Raw genomic sequence first — 24,767 nt, 5'->3', positions numbered from 1 at the left:
CTGTAGTTATATAGGATGAGCCATACTAAATACATATACATATGAAGTGGGTAAAACAGTATGTAAACAGTAGTAATGTGACCAGTATTCAATACTCTATGTACATAGAGGCAAAGCAGTCTCTAAGGTGCAGGTGAAGTACAGAGTGGTAGCCCGCTAGTAATAATGACAAAGCCAGAGTACTGTTGACTGTTTAACAGTCTGAAACCTGGAAATAATGCTGTTCATCAGTATCTCAGCCCCACCAGTGGACCTGTACTACCTCCTCCTTCTAGATGTAGCGGGGTAGGAGCAGGCTGTGCTGCCTTCAGGTGGCTGGGTGAGCAGGCCGTGCCAGGTGGCTGGGTGAACAGGGGCTGTGCCTTGGTTGGCTAGAGTGAACAGCTGTGCCTTGGGTGGCTGGAGTAGACGAAAGGCTGTGCCTTGGGTGGCTGGGTGAACAGGCCGTGCCCTTGGGTGGCTGGGTGAACAGGCCGTGCCTTGGTGGCTGGGTAAACAGGCCATGCCTTGCCAGGTGGCTGGTGTGGCCTGCTGCAGGTGGCTGGTGAACAGGCTGTGCCTTGGGTGGCTGGTGAACAGGCTGTGCCTTGGGTGGCTGGGTGAACAGGCCGTGCCTTGGAGTGGCTGGGTGAACAGGCTGTGCCTTGGAGTAGCTGGGTAACCTGTGCCTTGGGTGCTGGTAACAGGCCGTCCTCGTGGCTGGGTGAACGGCTGTGCCTCAGGTGGCTGGGTGAACAGGCTGTACCTAGGGTGGCTGGGTAACACCGTGCCTCGGTGGCTGGGTGAACAGGCCGTGCCTCGTGGGTGGCTGGGTGAACAGGCCGTGCCTGGTGGCTGAAGTAACGGCTATGCCTTGGGTGGCTGAGGTCTTTCTTATTGGTCTTCCTGTAACTCCGGGTGCTGTAGATGTCCCGGAGGGCTGGCAGAGTCCCCTGATGATGCGTTGGGCTGACCGCACCCCCCTCTGAGCCCTGCGTTGTGACGGTGCCTCATACACACACACTAACTGCACATCTCTATGGGAGACATCTATATTGTGTGCTATTGACTATCACGGCAAGTCAAGTCAGCAATAAACAGTACATCAAACTATTAGTGTTGGTTTATTACTGATTTTCTCTTTCAGTTGTGCAACAGTCTGTAGTTGTTGATGGAATATTTCTTTAACATTCAAACTAACCTTTTTCCTGCTACTAATTATATTAACTGCTAAGTTAATTATCCTAACCTGTTCACTTAACAGCTTCTAAATCCCTTAAGACTGCTGGTAATTTCGTCAAATGGCTACTATGTTTTTCCCCTGTTTTCTTTCCGCTGTGCTCTCTGTTTTTATCTATGCATAATCCTTTACCCCTACTACATACATACCCTCAATTACCTCAAACCTAACCCTTACCCCCTCTTTACAATGACTTCATTTAGTACCATACCTATAATATAACCTAGATTATTGTTATTTTATTGTATACTTTCTTTTTCTTTAGTTATTTATTTTCTCTTATTTTCTTAAAACTGAATTGTTGGTTAAGTAAGTAAGCATTTCACGATAAAGGTCTACTACACCTGTTGTATTCGGTGCATGTGACAAATACATTGTTCACCTAACCTTTAAAAGTCACTTCAGCCCCAGCAAATTCTGCTCACCCACGTTTGCTGGCAGCCCTAATCAGGGGATGCATATTATAATAGTGTACTCTTCTGCAGTATGCCACTTTAAACCACTGGGGGCATAAGCTGCAAAATCTCGAAAGTGATTTCTCAGACCAATGAAAATGAATGTACATTTCTGATAATATAATATCTTTTCCTCTACTAAAGCATTCCACAGGGATGCTGTCCCATATTGACTCCAATGATTCCCACAGTTGTGTCAAGTTGGCTGGATGTCAAGCTGGCGGCAGGTAGCTTAGTGGTTGGGCGTTGTACCAGTAACCTGAAGAGGGGTTTGCTGGTTTCTAATCCCTACCACTAGGTGAAAATCTGTCTTCCCGGCAGGGAATTAACCCTAATTGCTCTCGATAACAGCGATCTGCTAAATGACTAGAAATGTAATGTCCCTTTGGGTGGTGGAAGCATTCTTGATACTCGGGGAAACTGTTTGACGTAAAATCCCATTACGTTGCAGTTCTTGACAACCCTCCCACCGGTGCAGGCCTGGAACCTAATTCCATACCCCATTCAAAGGCACTTAAATATTTTGTCTTGACCATTCTTCTAATGCACATCACTCCATTCTCCATTGTTTCAAGCTTCACAATATTATTGCTACCCATCTCCTCCCCTTCATCTACACTGATTGAAGTGGGTTTAACGTACATCAATATCTTTCCTGATTCACCTTCTTTATTTGCGTTTCTTTTGCTTCGTGCAAGTCAATGTGCGGCACTGCTAGTTGAGGTAGTTGAATATATGTACATGTTTAGAGTTAAAGTACTATCATAAATAATTAAATGCAGCAGCTAAAAAGATGGGGGTGGGGTTGGGGGGACAGTGCAAATGTTGTAGCCATGATTAGCTGTTCGAGTCTTATGCTGGGGGTGAAGCTGTTGAGAAGTCTTTTGGACCTAGATTTGTTCGTCGGCCAAAGTTAATGATGGTGTTGGAGTCGTGCCTGGCCATGCAGTCGTGGTAGGGTAGGAGGGGACTGAGCACGCACCTGAGGTTCCCCGTGTTGAGGATCAGTGTGGCTGATGTGTTGTTACCTACCCTTACCACTGGGGGGCCGTCGGAAGTCCAGGGGGATCGTTGCAGAGGAGGTGTTTAGTCCCAGGATCCTTAGCTTAGTGATGAGCTTTGAGGGCACTATGGTGTTGAATGCTAGTCTATCACATTTTGGTGTTCCTCTTGTCCAGGAGGGAAAGGGCAGTGTGGAGGTGCAATAGAGATTGCATCATCTGTCGATCTGTTGGGCGTATACAATTGAGTGTCTAGGTTTCTGATTTGTTATTACGACCTCTTTCAAAGCACTTCTAGTCCAGCTCAGTGCTGCGGTCGGTAGTCATTTAGGCTGATTATCTTAGTGTCCTTGGTCCCGTGACTATAGTGGTCTGCTTGAAACATGTTGGTATTACAGACTCAGTCAGGACTGTTGAAAATGTCAGTAAACACTTGCCAGTTGGCACCATCTATACACGTCCTGGTAATCCGTCTCCTGCCCTTGTGAATTTTTGCTTATCTTTCCATCTACTACGTGATCACATATCATCAACTGGTCTCTCATGCATGCTTCAGTGTTGCTTGCCTCGAAGCCAGCATAGAAGTGGTTTGCTTCGTCTGGAAGTCTTGTGTCACTGGGAAGCTTTCGCTGTTTCCCTTTGTAGTCTGTAATGTTTTCAAGCCTTGCCACATCCGGCGGTCGTGTAGTACATTCATCTTATCCTTTTTCTTTCTGTTTATATTGTCGGAGGCTGCGGAATTTCTTTAGTCCGGGTTGGGGGTCCCGCTCTTAACGCAGCTCTACCCTTTAGCTCAGTGCATGTTTCCTGTAATCCATGGCTTCTGGTTTGGGTTCTCTTCGTCACTGTGGAACAACATCCTATGCACTTATTGATAAGCCAGTGACTGATGTGGTGTACTCCTCAATGCTATCTGAAGATCCGGAACATGTTCCAGTCTGTGATAGCAGTTCTTAGCTTAGCATCTTTCATCTACCACTTTTTTATTACCGTCTTCTTCCTCTTTATTTTGCTTTCACGATCGGGTAGAGTTCTGTCATATTTCCAAATGGAGGCGGGAGAGCTTTGTATGCGTCTCTGTGTGTGGAGTAAAGGTGGTCTAGAGTTTTTTGCACATTTAACATGCTGTAGAAATTTAGGCAGTTTAAGTTTCCCTGCATTAAAGTCCCGTCCACTAGGCGCTGCCTCTGGATGAGCGTTTTCCTGTTCACTAATGGCCTTATCCAGATCATTCAGTGCCAATCATTAATACAGCATTGTTTGTGGTTGTAAATAGAGCAGCTATAAAAATATAATAAAACTCTCTTGTAAATAGTGTGGTCTACAGCTTATCATATACTCTACACTCAGCGAGCAAAACCTCGAGACTTCCTTATATTTGATTTTGTGCACCAGCTGTTGTTTACAAATATACACAGACCCCACCCCTTGTCTTACCGGAGTCCCGTTCTATCCTCCATTAGCTTACCGCTACTTATGTTTCCATGTCCTCGTTCAGCCACAACTCTTAAAATAAGATATTACAGTTTTTAATGTCCCGTTGGTAGGATAACCTTAATCTTAGGTCATCAATTTATTCTCAAATGATTGAAGGTTGGCTAATAGGATTGATGGAGAGTTTACTCTCCCGTCATCCTACAAGCACCCCTACTCGTCCCACGATATCTCAGTCTCTTTCTCATGCGAATGATGGGGATTTGGCCTTGTGGTGTCTGTAGATATTTTGCGCCGCCTCGTTGAAAAAAAATTTTCTCTTTTTCCTATTTATCCAGGCTCTTTTTGGTTATAGGATTAAAACATTATTCAAATATTACAAATAATGCAAAAACACACATAATAGTAAATTGTTAGAGGGAGCTGTAAAGCGGCAGACATCTTCTCGTGGAGTTGTGTCTGTTATTCACACACATATCTGCCGTCTAATTGTTAGATATTCCCACTTCACTCCCTCTCTGGACTCTATATGTTACGGTGTGTAGATTCATTGTGTTTGTGTGCTGTGTTTGAGTGTCTAGTTATTGTATTTCTATGTTGTCCAGAGGCTCCCAATCCAGAGGCCGTTCTTGTTGTCTCTGATTGACATTTTATGTCTGTTTTCCCTTTGTGTTTGTGGATCTTGTTTCCTTTGGTTTATTGTGTTAACCGTGACTCATTTAATTTATTGTTTTGTTGTTGTTATTATCACTATAATAAAGTTCATATGTTCCCAATTCGCTCCGCATTGGTCTACTCCCATACGGCTGATCGTGACAGAAGATCCCACCATGCAGACCAGCAGCGTGTCCAGGACGCAGGCAGCCTGGGCGTGGGAGCAGATCTTGGGCCGGGCGGGGGTCCTGGACCTCGGAGGAAATCCAGGCCGGATGGATCGCCCGGCCATGGAGGGAGGCGGTAGCGGCGCGGCGGAGAGAGTAATCGTTTCTCGGACGCGACCCAGGCATGGGCAGCCGGCTGAGGAGGCACGCGTTCAGGCCCCAGGTTACGGGAGCCATTGGTGAGAAGAGGGAAGGATTAGCGCTCGGAGGTTGGTGTATTCCAGTCCGTCCCCTTCCTATCCCGTTTAGGCCGTGGTGTGTGTTCCCATGCGTCCGGCCTGTTCCTGCCCCACCAAGTGTGCGGTGCGCGTGCCAGCCCGGCCCGGTCTTCCTGCTTTCTGCGCACCAGAGTGTACGGTGCGCGTCGCCAGCCCTGCCCGGCCTGTTTCCTGCCCCTCGCACCAAGTGTGCGGTGCGGCGTCGCCAACCCCCGGCCTGTTCCTCCCACTCGCACCAAGCCTACGGTGCGTGTCGCCAGCCCCCCGGCCTGTTCCTCCACTCAGCCTCGTTCATTCCCACCGCCCGCCTGTTCCTGACACTCCACCAACCTACGTTCGTCCCTCCCCTGTTCCTCCCTCACCATGTGTGCGTCGCCACCCCCCGCTGTTCCTGCTTCCACAAGCCTCCGGGTGCGCGTCGCCAACCCGGCCCCCTGTTCCTCCACTCGCACCAGCTCGTGCGCGTCGCCAGCCGGCCCGGCCTGTCCCTCCATCCACTCCAACCTCGGTCGCGCGTCGCCAGCCGGCCCCGGCCTGTTCCTGCTACTCGCACTAAGCCGGGGGTGCGGCTCAGTCTGTAAGACCCGTTGCTCTCACGCGCCAAGCCGGGTGCGGTTCCCCTAAGGCCCGTTCCGCTCCACGCACCGCCGTCGCGTCGTCCGTCCACCCGTTGCTGCTCCCGCACCAAGCCGAGTGCGATGCGTCGCCTAAGCCCGTTCGGCTCCGCGCAAAGCCAGGTCCTTCGCCCGTTCGGCTCCCGCGCCAAGCCAAGTGCGCATCGTCCTCCCCGTTGCTGCTCCCACGCCAAGCGGTGCCTCGTCAGCCCGTCCCCGTAGCTGTTCCCACGCGCAATGGAGTGCTCATTCTGCCCTTCCTGATCCACGCACCAAGCCGGGGGTGCTCGTCATCGCACAACGTCCTTCGGTCCTGGTCATACCTCATCTCCTGGGCTTAACAATCCCTCCTTCATTCCAGTCCAGCTCCCCACGGGCCCCTTTTTGGGTGGTGTCAACCCGCTCCCCTCCGAGGAGGTCCCCCGATTTCCCTGGTTTGTTTTTGTGGCGCGGTCGCAGTCCCCCTTTGGGGGGGTACTGTCACACCCTGCTCTGACTCTATATTTAGCAGGTGTTGATTCATTGTGTTTGTGTGCTGTGTTTGAGTGTCTTTATTGTATTTCTATGTTGGCCATGTGTCCCAATCAGAGCCGTGTCAGCTATTGCGGGTTGTCTCTGATTGGGAGCCATTTTAAACTGTCTGTTTTCCCTTTGTGTTTGTGGGATCTTTTTCCGTTTGGTTTGTTGTGTTAGATCTTTCTTTATTTTTTGTTGTTTTATTATCACTAAAATAATAAAGTTCATATTTAACTAACGCTGCCATTGGTCTACTCCATCGGCGTCGTACACCCACCTGATCTCCATCCTCCTGCCTGCCTTTCCACCTTTGTGACAATGACTCCCATTGTTATGTGATGGCGAGACGATGCCTGCAGATCCAATTCTGATACTCTCGACCCCCACTCTGTGTGTGTGTGTGTGTGTGTGTGTGTGTGTGTGGGTGTTGTAATCCCCCCACTGTATTCCCACACCACCAAAAATGTCCCTTACAGCTCCCCCTAAGTAATCCAGCTAGGAGGACCTGTTATGCTACTCATTAACCATGAACCCATCAGGTGTAATCCTGCACTAATTGCTAGGGGAACCCACCAGGAGAAGGGAGAGAGAAGCCTAATTGCCTGCTCCTCTGCAGTAACACCTGTGTCGACATTATGTCTTTACATCGTTGATCACCACATCTTTATATTCTTTATTAGTGATAAGGCACTTCCCCACCTGCCCCTGGGTGTTCCCAAATACACCCTATTCCATTGTTCTCTTTACAGTCCCCCAAAGTAATGCACTATAATGGGAATGTTTGATAACCTCACTGTCCTTTCTCCACTGCTTAGGTGACACAAATGATGATGCTTGTGGTTTATTTTTATCTCGGCTGTGTGTATTCAGATTTACTTTTACTATGAGATACAAGTTGCTCAGTCACAATGGAGCAATAACTCCCAAGCTGAAGCTTCAAAACTACATATTGGTTTGAGTCACCCTGGAAGTTTGATTGATTGATTTGAATGAGTGCATTAGGATCATAAGTCAGTCCATCGGAAGGGTTATAAAGACCTATTGGACTCAAATCATTTTGGTGGTAGGCTCTTGACAGATCCATTTATTGAAAATCAATCTTGGAATTAAGAGGTTATTTGGGGTAAAAAACAACACATTTTGGAGATACTAGACACCTTTATCAAATATTAATGTTTATTCAACTTAGTCAATACTTATATTCTCAATGCTTGCAGTACAATACCAAGCCCATTTCCACGGAGATGTCCCATGATTGAAATGGAGCACGATCAGTTTTAATCAGTGCCTGATCTCATTGTTTTCATGATTATTAAGCATTTATAAGTACTTTCCATCAAATTCCTCTTGCCTATGTTTATGTCTCATTTTATAACTAGCTATTATCTACAGTTTTCAAAGTGTTGCGCAGTTGCGGATGCATTCCAGTGAATGACTGAGGATGTTATTAGAAAGGTGGAGTTGATGTGTGGATTTAATGAACACCACCAATTATTCACTATGCGCGCCCACCTCACACTCAATCCCTTTTTATCCTACTGCTCCCAAGTCTAGATACTTCACTTTGCGGAGCAAAACAAAACAATCTCTGTTTCCAAAAACGTTAAAATATTATCGTATCCTATTTAATTATCCTATCCTATGATCGTTCCGCGCACCTCAAGTGTCAACTGCTCCCACCGTTGGCTCTGTACTGAATATATGAAGAGGTGTGTCCAATGCACTGCTGCCACCTCCAGCCATTAATCCAAGTAAATCTCGTCAGGGAGACTAGGGAATGGCTGCGGCAAAGCAATGATCACACAACTAGGACCTTTACAAATCGTTCGTACACCCCTTGCTATCGTGCTATGGTCCGTCGCGTACGCCTTGTGCTCGCCGTGGGTTTTGGGAACCTGATAGTGATTTGATCGTATTGGCACACAAGAGGATGCACCGTACACTACTTTTTTACTCAACCTGGCTTTCTCCACCCTCAATGCCCGTTCAACACGTTGATTAATTTCATATATATCTCACGCATTTACTTTGGAGAATCATACTGATTCCTCAACTTTTTTCCTAACAGCAGTGTTTTCAATCATCTATTCAATGAGCGCACTAGCAGTCGACAGGGTGAGCTCTGGAACATCAACTTCAATCTCATACATTCTATTACATTTGGTGAAATCATTTATTGGCCTATATTAAATGTGACAATTTATTATATTTATTTTCTGCGTTTTATGTAATTACTGAGTTCTATAATCAAACCCTAAAATCTAATAAGAAAAGTAGGCCTAATGTATATATCGGCACCTATATTGCTCAGATGCCAAACTTTTCATGCATCATAATACCTGTTATTCAGTGCCCATGTATGCATACAGGTCATTAACACAAACACACACAAACAAATGGGAAACCAACCCTCTCCTTACATTCTCTCAAAATGAGAATACCTGAGATGTAGCTTTTAATCCACTATTCTAACTAATAAAATCCTGCCCCTGTGCATCTCAAATGTCACCCTTTTTCCTTACTGTATATTGCACTACTTTTTGAGCCCTATGGTGATGCAAAATTCCTATAAAGGGAATGGGTGCCATTTTCTAAACTAAAACATTAAGGGGTTCTTGAGGATTTGATCAGCATTCATTACTAGTTGGTGTATAAAAGAGCCAGAATTACTTCTAATGGGCTCCCCTGTGCAGCTCAACCGTACTCATTATGGAGGGGACGTGCTGATTAAATAATTAAAATGCAGTACCTGCAGTGAAATAATGGCTTTAAGTCCAAGAGTGCTTATATGCTATACTCACCCACCACACACACCCGACAGCAAGCTCCCCACATCACCCACCACTGTCCAACTTACGGTTGGTGTGAGGTGTGACCCAGGTGCGGTCTCCTTTAAGCTCAGTTGGTAGAGCATGGCGGTTGCAATGCCAGGGTTGTGGGTTCGATTCCCACGGGGGACTATATGAAAATGTATGCACTCACTACTGTAAGTCCTCTGGATAAGATTGTCTGCTAAATGACTAAATATAGAAATGTGCAGGATATACAGTGGGCAGTAGGCAGAGATGGTAAACAAGGATCTTCTACTGGTGGTCCCGAAGCAAGTCAAATCACTTATCACATAAAAAGGCGAGCAAATAATCTCCAACCGTCTCAATCTACTCTGACTACCCATCTTCTCAGGTATCCTGTACATAGGTCTCCAATCAACACTGAGTAGTACTGCTGGACAAAGAAAACTAACAGAAATAGCAAGTGAGGGCATAAATACACAGGTGAACAGGTAGACACAGGTGACACCAATGATTGATTATCCAATTGGTGAGGAGGGGTGCCTAAGGTTGTGGGGATACACCTGGTGGGTCGCTCCAATCCACCCCCTCCTTCCTCTCTTCTTCTTCTCGTAAACATTCCCGGGGCCTCATTTATCAAAGGTGCATGTGAACTAAAAATACCACATTTTGCGTGTGCCAGTTTTCCCTACAAAAGTTGTATCCATCCATTTTAACTTGAGTGGGAAAGTGTGTGTCTCCATGCATATCTAAACCATCCATACTCAGAACTTCTATTGGTTGATCAACTGTATTGTAATCAAATGTTGTTATTTTTGGGGAAATAGAGTTGTTTGTCCATAGGAATTATAATAATGGTAGGCTAATGAAAACATAAATTAGGCCTTTATAAAACAGATGCATTTGCCTTGTAAGAAGATTACATCAATCTCGCCTAATTATTCTCATGTATTATATAGGCCTAAATCATAATCATATCGCTTCTCACTTTTCTGACATAACTGTTTATTCCCTCTTATAAAAATTTTGCTACCATTTATCCACATTTTACAATCCAAACTATAACGTACCTATGATTAGCTACATATTGCAGTGCGATGACCACATAGCCTGTTTAATCTCAGAGCCTTTATCAAGACAGGGATAAAACACAATCATTATTGATAAACAAAATATTAACACATTTGTCTTTTTGCATAGAAGTGTGGGCTGTAACACATTTATCTTTTTAATGTTAATAGACAATCTTGCAGAATGTGCACGTGTTTTTCTATAGGCATGATATATTTTTTTTTAAGTCACCGCTAAAATATTCTCCCACCTCTCACATCTAGTTTCAGAAATGTATAATGTGTTGGATGATGTGTGAAGAGGTTACAGAAACAGAAATGCAAAAGTGTCCCACTTTTTTCGGAATTCACTCAAATAACAGTAGCCTACTAATAATTATTTATGACTGTTTTATAACCTTAACATCAAAACAGACATAAATGCCCCTGTCTGAGGTCATTTTATACCTTTACCGCGTTGTGCTGCACAGTAGACTACAGTCCAACATCTCTTTTCATCTCACTTTGAAGTTAGTCAAAGGAGTTAATCTGCCTGGCGCATGAGCCCGACCTGACTACTTATGGGCCCCTACTGTGGCGCCTTTGATACACAGAATCAAAACAGAGCACACACTCAGTGCAGGCAGGCAGGCAGGCGGCAGCAGGCAGGCGCCGGGCGGGCGGGCGGGCGCTTATATAAGTAGGTAAGTAAGGTAAGGTAATAATTGAGGATAAACCTGACAGTCTAGCATAAGTTCTGGGGAAATGAATCTATTTTACCAAAACCAAACAAACAGCACTGTTGAATCCAATTAAAATGGACTGGGAAGAGTCAGGTCAATCAATCATAACTAGCTCCACATGGGGCATCCTTTGTTTTGAGTACCTGAGATATGTATATATATGTTAAACATCTGAGATTGGGCACAGACACAGAACACCTTCAATCTTTTCATTTCTGTTTATTACATTTATTTCCTGCGGTCTGTTTTTGTCAAGAGGATCTGTTTAATTCGGAAAATGGGGCCTCAATGTTTGACAACACTCAGAACTCTCCAGCGAGACAAAACACACTTTCCATCTCATCCTCTTTTTTGTCCTTTTATATTTATCAACACACCCCCCAAATATATTTTTTGTAAATACAAATGGCTTATCGAATGCATTGTACAACAAACATTTCCCACTGGGCACAGATGTCAATTCACGTTATTCCGCGTTGGTTCAACGTAATTTCATTAATTATGTTGAATTCGTTGATTCAACCAGTGTGTGCCCAGTGGGTGCTGCATCCTAAATTGTATGCATTAACTTTAGTCAGGGCATAGCGCTACTCAAAATAAAAAAGTCTATACATCATCATACCCACAGTGCGATCACTTGGTGTCTATGGGAGACCCTCCCTTTTTTTTTTGTATTGCCTTAAAAATCTTCATTTATCCACCATCTCTTGCTTTCACACCCTACTATTTTTACCTCTTACTGTTTCAAGCCATTTTATAGACTGACGACAGGGTCTGTTGCTCCATCCTCCCTGTTAGACTTGAAAGCATATCAACTCCCGTAAAATGATGTTTGTCTAACCTATTTCTTTCCTCTACCCCTTTTGTGAAGTTTATACAAACTGTCATATCTTACCATTCTGATAGATTGAGAAAAAATTTGGTTGTAATGTTAATAATTTGGTTGTTATTCCATTGGTTACCTCGAGCCAGATGCCGGGTCAGAGTGGCCCAAACTCATTGAATATACACTTTTATGTTAAGCAATCACTATAAAACTTTCTCTAATTCCTTATTACTGATCCAAATTTATTCATCTTTCTCACTGAAACATGGCTGTCTTCAGACCTTAGTCCCTCTAATCTGAGCCTCCCACTACTTTTCATATCTACTCAAAAGAAGGTTTTCTAGTGCTCTCATTAAGTACATTTCATTTGGCAACTTTGGGTCTTTTCATCATGCTATATTTTAATTCAACCACCAGTGCTGGCTATACCTGTTTAGGCCACCAAACCCCCCAGTAGCTGCGGCAGTGCTTAGTGGTTAGGAGGTTGTGCCAATACCAAAAGGTCGCTGGTTCTAATCCCAGATTAAATCTGTCGATGTGCCCTTGGCAAGGCACTTAACCCTAATTGCTCCTGTAAGTCGCTCTGATAATCATCTTCACAAATGAAAAAAAAAAAAAAATAAAATGTTTCCTTGAAACAATAATAAAATCATTGTGTTGAGTCGATTTCAATTTCATTTGACAGGCTGACTCCACCTTGAATTATTAATATTTTAGCTCTATGGTCTTTATCCCTTGTTATGCCCACCCTCTTTGGCCATACTCTGACCTATTATTCTTTCTATTGACAAATCCTCTATTTTTCGTCTTTTCTATCATCTTATTTTTATTCTGAACAGCACCTTCATATATAATTGAAATACAGCTCATTTCTCTATTATCTTAATAATCAGAATAATTTGAGATTCCTATTCTCACCATTGATGCCTGATAAATCCTACCCCCGCAAAACTATATAACCTCTAAATGTGATGAGTTAGTGGCTATTTCAGAGATAAATACCAACATTAGGCTGGGTATCATCACATATTTATTTGTGCCCTTACCCTTTTATCCCTCTAATATCTAATCTTTCAGCTTTTGCAATTTTCGCCAATCTCAACCTTCCATTCTTAAGCGAAATTCTAGAAATAGTTTTTGCTCTTTTTAAGTGAACTTATTTTTGAAAAAAATTCTATCTGGTTTTCTTGCCCACCACACACAGAACTCCTATTAAATGTATATTATCTTACAACACAATGCCGAATGTTCTCTGTCCTTGTACTCTTGATTTAAGTGCTGCATATATGTCCTTCTACAGACTGGAGAGGTGGGTTGGTCTCTCTGTCCAGTTCTAAATTGGTTTAACTATTTCACCTCAATAGTTTTTTGTCACCCTTAGTGAACACTAACTTAAAAAATACATATCCCATGTTTCCACAAGGTTCGATTTTGGGTTCAGTTTATATATTTTCCCCTTGGCAGCGTTATCAAAAGCACAACATTATTTTCACTGCTATGCAGATCCACTTTACATTTCTGTCTCACCAACATTTCAGCTCCACAGATAAATTATTACTGTATTAGTATTTAATACTTGGATGCTCACAACTTCCTCAGCTAATCAAGACAAGACCAGGTACTTACTAAAAGCTACACAAATCTAGTCCACATATTTTATTTCACAGTCAAATAAGATAGAACTCCAATAAAAAAACATAGGTGTCATTTTACATTCTGAACTCAATTTTCAATCACACATTAGGAATGTGACCAAAATAGCTTTTTACCACCTGAGAACATTGCCAGGTGTCCTTTCTATCTCAGCTATACAAGCCTCATTCATCTTTTATTACACAGCCTACTACTTAATCTCTCTTCTGATCTACCCACCATTCCATTCAAACATAAGATGCAGCAGCACGCCGAGCACACATTACCGGATTTAAAGTCTCTCCTCTTCTGTGAGTTTGAGAATTAATTTTAAGATTCTTCTATTGTTTTTAAATCAATCCACAGTTGTCCACCCCAATACATGTCCTCTTTTAATAATTACCCAGTAGGTCCATCAGGTCCTTTACACTGTTCTTTTAACTATCCCAAATCCAGACCAATGCATGGAGCAGCCTTTGGTTACTATGCCCCCAGCCTCTGGAATAGTCAAGAGAACCTGAGAGGGGCCAAACTGTACATATTTAAATATATCTTAAAACACACCTTTTTAGCTTTGCTTTTCCTTAGAGTGATTTTTTAGTCTTTCAGTTTTAATTGCTATTTTTAGTTTTTATCCTGTTATGTTTTAGTGTAGTAAATATTTCTGTTTTTTATTTTCATGTTTTTTTTATTTAATTTTTTTTCCTTTTAAGCGCTTGTCGCATTCATGTCTGAAATGTGCTATATAAATAAAACTTGATTTGATTTACATCCCTGCAGTATCATGGCCATTATCCACCCGCTGGCTGTCAGCCACAGCCACCAAGGTGGTGATTGTGTGTATCTGGCGCTGCGTGGTGCTGGCCTTCCCCCTCTGCTTCTACTCCACCATCCCATGCTCCTGCCCCCGCCGGACCATCTGTCACGTGGCCTGGCCCCGGCCCTCGACACTCCTTCATTGAGTACACTCCGGGTGCATCTCAATATTATAAAAGTGGCTTCCTTTACTCACCTGCTCTTGTTCATCTTCACTGATCTGAAAACAGTTTTGGGTTGGTTGGAAATGAACTGTATGTTGAGGTAACTTGCTGCTGATGTTTGTGTGTGGGCTACTGTGGTGGTTAGCAATAAAACACTGGGAGTTGGAGTTCTTGGCTATTCCTGTTTATTCATATTATGTTGGTAGGATGTTTTCTCAAATCCAATAAATCACTTTACATATCAATGTAGCGGGCTCTTTCCCTAATTCCTGACTACGTCCCATAGTTTCTCCAAACCTAATCTAGCCACCTGATTCTTAATTACTGTTGATAAACTAATCGGTTAGTTACAACTGGGTTGATTAATCGAGGGTAGCTCTCCAGGAGTAGAGCCCTGATGTAGCAATTAACATGGCCAATAATACAGGCACTAGTCAACCTATCCCAGTCAAAGTTTGGGCCACCTATATTCGGTTTTTTCTTTATTTTATTTTTTTCACATTTGTTACATCAAAACTATTAAATAACACATATAATATGTATAACCATTAACAAATCAAAATATATTTTCTATTTGAGATTCTTCAAATAGCCACCCTTTGCCTTGATGACAGCTTTCACTCTCTTTGCATTCTCTCAACCAGCTTCATGTTCACTGGTATTTTTTTCTTAAAGTTAATTTGTGGAATTTCTTTCCTTCTTATCGTTTGAGCCAATCAGTTGTATTGTGACAAGGTAGACCAAGTCCATATTATGGCAAGAACAGCTCAAATAAGAAAGAGAAATACATCCATCAATACTTTAAGCCTGAAACAGTCAATCTGAACATTTCAAGGGATTTGAAAGTTTCTTCAGTGTATTCGCAAAAACCATAAAAGTGCTATATGACTCACTCTAACCTCCACAGAATGAACGGTTCTCTGCTGCAGAGGATAAATTCATTATTACCAGCCCAAATAAATTTGGGACTGTGTGAATCGGCCTTCATGTCGATTGCTCAAAAAACCCTACTAAAGGACACCAATAAGAAGAAGACCACCAATTGATTTTGTTTCCAACCGCTGTGTCCTGGTGAGGCGTGGTGTGGGTGAAATATCTTGTGTTTCCCACCTAAAGCATGGAGGAGGAGGTGTTATGTTGGGTGCTTTGCTGTGACACTGTCTGTGATTTATTTATATTCAAGCACACTTAACCAGCATGTCTACCACAGCATTCTGTAGCGATCACCCATCCCATCTTGTTTGGGCTTAGTGGACATCATCTTTTTTCAGCAGACAATACCCAACACCTCAGGCTGTTAAGGGGCTATTTGACCAAGAAGGAGACTATAGTGCTGCATCAGGTCCCTGCTTCCACAATCCCCACTTCAACCCAGTTGAGATGGTTTGGGATGTCCGATGAAGGAAAAGCAGCCAGTATTGTGGGAACTCCTTCAGACTGTTGGAAAAGCATTCCAGGTGAAGCTGGTTGAGAAATGCCAAGAGTGTGCAAACTGTCATCAGGCAAAAGGGTGGCTATTTGAAGAATCTCAATTAATTCTTTTATTTATTTCCTTTTTTACTCTTATTCCTTTGTTATTTCTGTTTTATTAAAAATAGTAAAAATAAAAAACCCTTGAATGAGTTTTCCAACTTTTGCTGTTACTGTACATCCAAATATACTCAAAACTCAATATAACTACCATTGAAAAAGGATCTAAGTAACATGATCAATATCTACACAAACATACATAGGCAATGAGTTACTTAGATACCACAGAATCGATCATATGGCACATGACAAACATATAAAATGTGCTCAAATCAAAGTTACACATAAGAGCACAAACTTATACTGAACAAAAATATAAATGTACATGTAGTGCTGGTCCAATGTTTCATGAGCTGAAATAAAAGTTCCCAGAAATATTCCATATAAAAATTTTTTCTCAAAAAAATATTACATACATGTTAGTGATAATTTCTCCTTTGCCAAGATAATCCATCCACCTGACAGGTGTGGCATATCAAGCTGATTAACACATGATCATTACCGTGCACTTGTTGGCACAATAAATCACTCTAATGTGTTGTGCCACGTTTTTTAGAGAATTTGTCATCACTCCAAACAGCCTCACAACCACAGACTATGTGCAACCCACTGCCACCAGACCTTAACATCTGCTTCTTCACTGCTTGTCGTCTGAGCCACCACCTGGACTATACTGTTTTCACATAAGATTTCTGCATAAACTTCAACGTCTCAAACTCATCTGCTCGTTTCCTCACCAGGGTCTTACCTACTGCGTTCGGCGTCCTAACCAACTTCAGTGGATCTCGTTTCGATGCATGTCACGCTGGGGTGTGCACTTCATGCATTAATCCGGTTTCACTGCAGATGGCAGACGCGTGTATGGCGTCGTGTGGAGGGCGTTTGCTGATGTCAATTTGTAACAAGTGCCCCATGGTTGGGGTTATTATCAGCATAAGCTACCAAAACATTGCATTTTATCGATGCATTTAATGCACAGGAATACCATGACGAGATCCTGAGGCCCATTGTCGTGCCATTCATCTGCTCCATCATTCTGTTTCAGCAGGCCCCAGCAGGCCCCATGTCAAGATCTTACACGATTCCTGGAAGCTGAAAAGTGTCCCAGTTCTTCCATGTCCTGCATACTCACCAGCCATTCACCCAATTGAGCATGTTTGGGATGCTCTGATTGTGTGCGTCTTCCATTTCCCACCAATATCCAGCAACACCGCACAGCCATTGAAGAGGAGTGGGACAACATTCCACAGGCCACAATCAACAGCCTGATCAACTCTTGCAAGGATGTGTTGCCTGCATGAGGCAAATGGTGGTCACCCCAATACTAATTGGTTTTCTGATCCACGCCTCTACCATTTTTTTAAATATCTGCTACCAACAAATGAATATTTTTCTCATGTAAATCCTTGGGCCTAATGAATGTATTTCCAATTGAATTATTTTCCTATATATCTGTAACTCAGTAAAATCTTTCAAATTGTTGCATGTTCATTTATATTTTTGTTCAGTATACTTTGAATACCGCATCCTTTAATAATTGTAGGTATCACAAAGACTGGAATTACTGGTTTTCTTCCACTATTCATAGGTGATTAATTTAAGGTGGTGAGTGTCCCCTTCTGATGTGTGATTGTAATTGGAAGTCAGTCCGTATGTAGGGAAATTTCCTACACACACACATACATACACTATCTATCTATCATCTTCTTCTTTCTCTCTCTCTCTCTTCTTCTCTATCTATCTTATCTACTACTACTACTACTCTTCTATATCTATCTACTATTATCTATCTACTTCTATCTTCTATCTATCTATCTATCTTCACTGTCACAACCAGTCAACTATTAGAAGAGACTACTACTAATATAATGTGAATTGATTAAATATAATCTCAATTCATTTTTTTCATTACAGAATCTTCTTTCTTCCTTTTTTTTCGTTCTCTGTATACTATCATATCATTGTACTCTGGTGTTGTCTCCCCTAGTGTATCGGTATCTTCTTGTGGGGTACTGTGGGGGATCCCGGGGAAGCATCATAACTACCCAGCCACTCACAGCAGGAGGTAAAAAATACAACTCATTTACATTTCCATTTGAAAACCAATGTGTCAACCATTATTAATATAATTCCCATTCATTTTAACTGGCACAATCATGTCCCAATTGTCTTAGTTTCATTCCTCCAGTTAATTTGGTGTGAGACTATTGTACCTTTTAGAAATTGTTCTAAAATAATTTCTCAAACAATAATAATACACTCAACAGCATTTGTGTTTGATTTTTCAGTGTTTGTCCCAATACATTGTCATTACAATAATCTGATTAGCTATACCATTGAAAATTTGCTACCCTTACATCACAAAATCTCTCTGTGTTCCCCACTGGATTTGAGTCCCATCTAATCCCATTACGCAGGGAAACACAGAATTAGTCTCCTCTTTAGAATTACAATGCATTCCATTAACTGACAGTTATCTCATCATCATCTTTGCTTGAGTCCTCTTTATCAACGTCTCAGACTGAGTGCTGATCTAGGATCTTCCTTCCATGTTATCGTATTCATTTATCTAAACAAAACTGGTCATAAATCAGCACTCCTATTCTGGATGCTTTATTATCCGACCCCTTCCCCACAGTTATCCATAAAGATTCAGGTCATTTAACCCCTTTTACTAACATCTATTATGCCAGATGTGGGTTTAACTTATTTAGAAAGGCAGCCCCAATCACGACAGTCTAGATATGGAATTATTGGGATATGATTATTCCAACCCCTGTGATCCCAGTCTTATTTCAGGGTTTTATTGTTTTATTAATGGATTACCTCAATTACAGGGATCCACACCTGTTCTTTGTTTTTGAATGCCGAGAATGCCATGAACCGAAAATCATTTACAGTGATTTATCCAGGGATGTAACCTGTGATCCTGTCTACATTTACCTCGGGACCAGCACATGTTTGGTGTTGTTACTTTCTCTTATCTTATTTCAAACTGGTTCTCTCTTTTTGATTGTTTTATAGTTTTGTTGTTGTTGTTGTTGTTGTTGTGAAATCTCTATAAGCTTGATATCATCTGATTTAGTTTGAGCAACGCAGTGAAGGAAGGTTGTGAAGGCCTTGCGTTATCACAGTTCCAATTGCTCAGTGGGTTTGAATGGGCCACAAATACATAATTCATTTAATAAAAGCATCTGCTAAATGACTGCATCATTTTGAATAACCTGTTGCTGTTTCCATTAACTCCTCCAACCCTTTTTACCATAGCTAATGAGGGCTGTGAGAGGTTCATTAGGCTGAATGTCACTCCATTGTCAAACCATCAGGTCCTACTCTGTAGTTAGTTGAAGAGTAATTGTTATTAGTCAGCGATCTGTTCCCACCCAGCTCAATTTAATTCCATGCTTACATTCACACCACCATGTTCTCGCGTCAACTACTGTCTGCTGTTCTTACGTCATTTACCCTTTCTCCTACTTTGTGTAGCTCCTATTCTGAGTGCTCCAGAGGTTCCCCACTTTGCTCTCATTAGATGCAGATCCCAAACACACTTACATACAAGAGATGCCACTCTTCATTTTATCCACATTATTAATCATCAGAGATGATGCAGGTGACTAGTTAATCCTTGATTATCGACTTTTTTTTCATACTACTACAGCTTATTATCCTTGATATCTTTCCTTGTTAATGAATGTTTACCTGCATTTCAATGTGATCCCTTGTCAAAGCTGTGAAACTCTTTCAAAAGCTAAAGAATGTAAATGCTGATTTCATACCGAAGGTGCTTTATTTTTCATACATGAAACATTAACTATAAATCCACTCTACACACCTTCTTCTTTTTCTTGCCTAACTTGTTTAACCCAAGCGGCTGTCGTCTAATGGTTTTATCCTTTTTTGGTTTATTCTGTGTTCCCCAACAACTGCAATCACACCAAATCATTCATGTCAGATCTGTTGTTGTTCTCCTTAAGACTAGGGCTCCTTGTCTGTATGCTAACACCAGCTGTGAGTCTTCTCTCCACTAAAGTGAGATTACTTCAGGGCTCCCTACATCAAGGCTATTCAATTTCACCTTAAGACTAATACTGCTTAGTTTGGATTTATTTTCTATTGTATTAAAAATAGGTTCGGCCAAATAACAAAAGTGACATATTGTTTCCTTACCCTGTAAGCAGTCTATGGACAAGGTAAAATAGCAATCCATCTTTTTTTTTTACATGCCCTATCTCCATACTTCTTTGCATTCTTGGCCCCAAACCAATAATCAACATCCCTAAATATTACATTTTTTCGCGTATTATATCTAAATCTATTAAACATGACCAAGCCCAGAGAATATACTGTTAATCTAAATCTTTAGGATGTCTCATATCTTTTGATATAATTGCCTTGCAACCTAGAAGGATTACTTTATACTATTCCAGTATTCCTTTGCTACTGAAGATTCTAAATAAGATCTGGTCAACCATTCTTCCCATCACATAATTAGTTAAATGAATTATTATTCTATTTTTGCTATACCCTAAATAAGATCTCCGGTGCAACCATTACCTTCAAATCCATATTTTAAATAAGTTCATTGTGTCAATCTAAGTATAATATATAATAATATGCCATTTAGCAGCTTATCACTTCTCATGTGTCATAATTTTTACGTATGGTTCATCGAACCTCACTACCCTGCGTTACAATGCGCCATGCTCTTTAGCTATATACCACGTTCCATGATCTCAGCATATATACACCTGTTCTGAAAGGCCCCAAGTCTGCACCCTTCCCACTAAGCCCTGTGCATCACCGCCTGCAAGCGGCACCATGAAACCAACAGCTCTTCAAACAGGTCAGGGACAAAGATTGTGGAGAATACAGATCGGTTGTTATAAAACAATATCAAACTTTGACATCCGGACACCATTAAATCCGTTATTAAAAATTAGAAAAATCTGACACCACAACAAACCTGCCAAGTGGGCCACCCCCAAACTCACCCACCCATATTAATCAGGAGGCAAAAAGATATCACAAGATAACCCTGAAGGCTGCAAAGCTCCTCAGCGGGGAGATTGGATATCTGTCCATCACCCTTAACCATACACTGCGACTTCGGAAAATGAAAAACCATTTAGCAAAATAAGCAAACACGTTTGGTGTTCGCCAAAAGGCATGTGGGAGACTCCCCAAACATATGGAAGAAAGGTACTCTGGTCAGATGAGACTAAGTTGACTTTTTGGCCATCAAGGAATTTTCAACCCAACACTCTCATCCCCTCTCATCCAATCCCCACGTGACATGTGGTGCATATCATGTGTGGGATTTTTTCATCGGCAGGGACTGGGAAACTGGTCAGAATTGGAAATTATAATGGTGCTAAATACAGGGAAATTCCTTCAGGGAAACCTGTTTCGAATCTTCCAGAGATTTACTGACAGAGGTTCACCTTCCAGCAGACAATACCACATAATGCTAAACAACCTTTTTGAGAAACATTTAAATGTCTTGGAATGGCCTAGTCAAATCCCAACCTCAATCCAATTGAGAATCTGTGTATACTTAAAATTTTCAGCGGAACCCATCAACTTAGGCTGACTTTTTCGAAGAATACAAAAATCACTGGCTAGATTTCAACTTATGAACATCAACTTAGTTTATTGCTGCAAATGTGCTCTAATATTGACTTTGGGGTAATTTTCACCCCAGTTTTATTTTTGTCTTATTTCTTGTTTCCAATAAAATATATTTTGCATCTTCAATGTGGTCCATCATGTGTAAATCCAATGATACAAAACTTCCCAAAAATCAATTTTAATTCCAGGTTGTAAGGCAACAAATAGGAAAAATGCCAAGGGTGAATACTTTAAGCTACTTACCTTTTCCACCATTTAGTGCTTTGCATGCAATGCTACTGCACATTAGTTTCCCAACACAATTAAGCATACTGCTGACTAAAAGCATGCTCAATGAGAATCTCAAAGGTTTAGCGAATGTAGGTTAAATCTAAAGAGTAAACTGACAGAATAATCTATGTGAAGGCTTTTGAGGAGTTTCTTTGAGCTCAACTGTTTACTACAGACTACCATTCATTAGTATCACAATCACTATTGCTCTATGCTGGCAGCCATCTTGTCCTCATACATTCTGACATAGTATAGTTACTAAACTATATCATGAATTACCTACTGTACTGTTATAGTGACTACACATAGTAACACAATAGCAACACAACAGTGAGGATACATGACAAAGATCTTCCTCGCTACAAGGGACAAAGTGCAGTTTGCAATGGTTCAGGCGTGTCTGACTTTATATTCAGGTAGTCTCGTGTAAAGAACAAGTCAAATTCTATCAATACTTCTCAAACTCCTCCCATATAAGGCAACAATGTTCCAACTTTTTCAGAAAGCAGATCTGATTTCAAGTTTCGAAATGCTCTTTGAGGATTTTAAAATAAGCACAATCAGATTCATGGAATTCACAGGATCTTTGAAGTACTCTTCCTTGTGATGGCTCTAGGTTGACAGGTTAGGGGAATGCATCTAATTATTTTTGTGGCTCTACCATCTCCAATGTATACCGTTGGACCATCAATGGTTATTCTACCATTTTTGTGTAAATTAAGCAATTGTCTTTTGAGGTTGTGTGAATGGCGGTTTTGAAAGGGGTTGTTGTGATGAAAAAACTAATATATTCTGGCTCTTATTATCTTAATCCCCCGATGATTAATCAATCAAGGTCCCTTGTAGGTTTATCCTCAAACATTCTGTCCATCTCTCAGAATCCCAGGCACTCGCTAAACTTGGCATGAGGTGGCTACCACTTAATCATATCTCACCCTATTTTTCCTCATCTCTATCTCTCTATCTCTCTATCTCTATCTCTCTCTCTATCTCTATCTCTCTATCTCTCTCTCTCTCTCTCTCTCTCTCTCTCTCTCTCTCTCTCTCTCTCTCTCTCTCCATCTCTCTATCTCTCTATCTCTCATATCTACTCTATCTCTCTATCTCTCATCTCTCCTATCTACTCCTATCTCTATCTCTCTCTCTCTCTCTCTCTCTCTCTCTCTCTCTCTCTCTCTCTCTCTCTCTCTCTCTCTCTCTCTCTCTCTCTCCTCTCTCTCTCTCTCTCTCTCTCTCTCTCTCTCTCTCTCTCTCTCTCTCTCTCTCTCTCTCTCTCTTTCTCTCTCACTGCTGTCCTTCTTCCCTTCTCTCTATTCCCATCCTCCCCTATCCCCTTCCTACCAGGTGGAGGGATTTCATTGTGGTGTGTTTGTTATCACTTCCCCTCTGCTGGCTGCCATACATGTCTACTTCTGTGTAGGCCTCAACAAGGCTCTGATAGAGGCGGAAGTCCATCCAGCAGGTCTACCTGTCAGTGCTGTGGCTGCCACTTCCCCCATTATAACCCTATCATCTACTGCTGCCTCAAGCAGTAGGATCCATCACCTTGGTGCTGTTCAGTAGGAACCAAAACTAAGAATCAAGATACTTTCCCATAAATAATTTAGATGTTTTTCCAAAAATGTTTTCTTCTTTGTGCCTACTAACACAACCTAAGCAACCACTGGCTAGATAAATAAACCAGATAAAGTTCTTTATTAACCACCCCTCTCTAATTATCTCTTTCCTGTCTGGTTTGGGTTGTGGTTTGGATACAGGTTCGGTCGGCTTCTCGGGCGTTCTGTTGGTCCCGTTCTCCGTATCCCACTATCGTTTACATACAACACACCACCCACCATCCGGCCACCAGGGTAGCATGTCACCCTCTCGCGTGAACACCAGGACCAACGCATCAAAACCATCTCCGCTGCTTTAGATAACAATGTAACCATAGCAACCTACAGTGATAGTAGTCCAACCTTTACGGTGACCCCGATGATTATCCAATCAGTTCTCTGGATTTTCACTTTTTTCAGTGGGTTTGGAAAGTCGTTGTTACATTTCTTCCTCCCCCAACTGTCCCTCAAACATTCCCCTTTATTTATTATTATTTTACCAACATAATATTTCTTGTGAGTTTATTACTCAGCGGTTGTTCTTTACAAAATATTTTTTGCTGGCTTGATGCAGTGAGATTCATTTTTCTTTGTATTTGTAAACTTTCGAAAGCATTTATTTCCCTTTTCACTTTCCCCCCCCATCTCTGCGACACTGACTGACATCTGGTGAGCCTGCTGTCTCGTACCTTTGTAGGCAAATTTGTGACATCTGGACTAAGCAATGAAGGCAAGAGCTTACTAGTAGTTTACCAGTGTGTGTGCGTGCATCTTTACTCACTGCTATTCACTCAGGCAGTCTCCCCTTGAAAATTGTTAGGATGGTTGGTGGTTGGCATACCATATAACACTAATAAATAAAGGGAGTTTTTGCCACTAATTGTTTATTAATGTGTCTTTCTGTACCGTAATCAGCATCCTTTTTATCAGCTTGTCGTCAGTTCACACTGATACCACCAGATGGAAATAGCCTTGACTGTATGTCCTGAAATGATTAATTTCTTTAAGAGAAACAGAGAGGCACCTGGGGCAAGATAGAGCATTCAATGTTTCTCTTGTCAGCCTGCAATTTCCTGGTATAAATGAGAATGATAGGATGTTTCCATTTTGTTATTGAAATTTCTCTCATAGCTGCTTTTATCGTTATAGGAGTTGTACAGTGCCATTTCTTTTTTCACATTTATGGATCTTTCATTTACAGGGATTGGTTTTCTTTTGTATTACACGTGGTTATACTTACTGTAGTTAATCAATTTTTCACTCACATGCACCACACACTCAGACATGCACAGACACACACATACACATCCCACACACATTTAGCCATCAACATGAAATATTTAATGAGGAGCTGCTGTGAATACCTGTGCACTGTACTAAA

The 24,767-nt window shown here is 41.7% G+C and overlaps 1 protein-coding gene across 1 annotated transcript in view; it reads left to right on the top strand.

Moving 5' to 3' along the window:
• LOC121550211 (claudin domain-containing protein 1) overlaps positions 1-6,044 on the top strand; it is a 34,254-nt gene extending 28,210 nt beyond the window's left edge. Inside the window, 2 exon segments of the mRNA XM_045217254.1 lie at positions 4,929-5,169; positions 5,834-6,044. Of these exon segments, the coding sequence (XP_045073189.1) occupies positions 4,929-5,169; positions 5,834-6,044 (452 nt within the window).
• The last annotated feature ends 18,723 nt before the right edge of the window (positions 6,045-24,767 follow it).

Source organism: Coregonus clupeaformis, unplaced genomic scaffold (genome assembly GCF_020615455.1).
Source record: "Coregonus clupeaformis isolate EN_2021a unplaced genomic scaffold, ASM2061545v1 scaf0983, whole genome shotgun sequence".
Lineage (NCBI taxonomy): Eukaryota > Metazoa > Chordata > Actinopteri > Salmoniformes > Salmonidae > Coregonus > Coregonus clupeaformis.
Note: the sequence above shows the minus strand (reverse complement) of the source record. Positions and strands in the feature narration are given on the sequence as shown.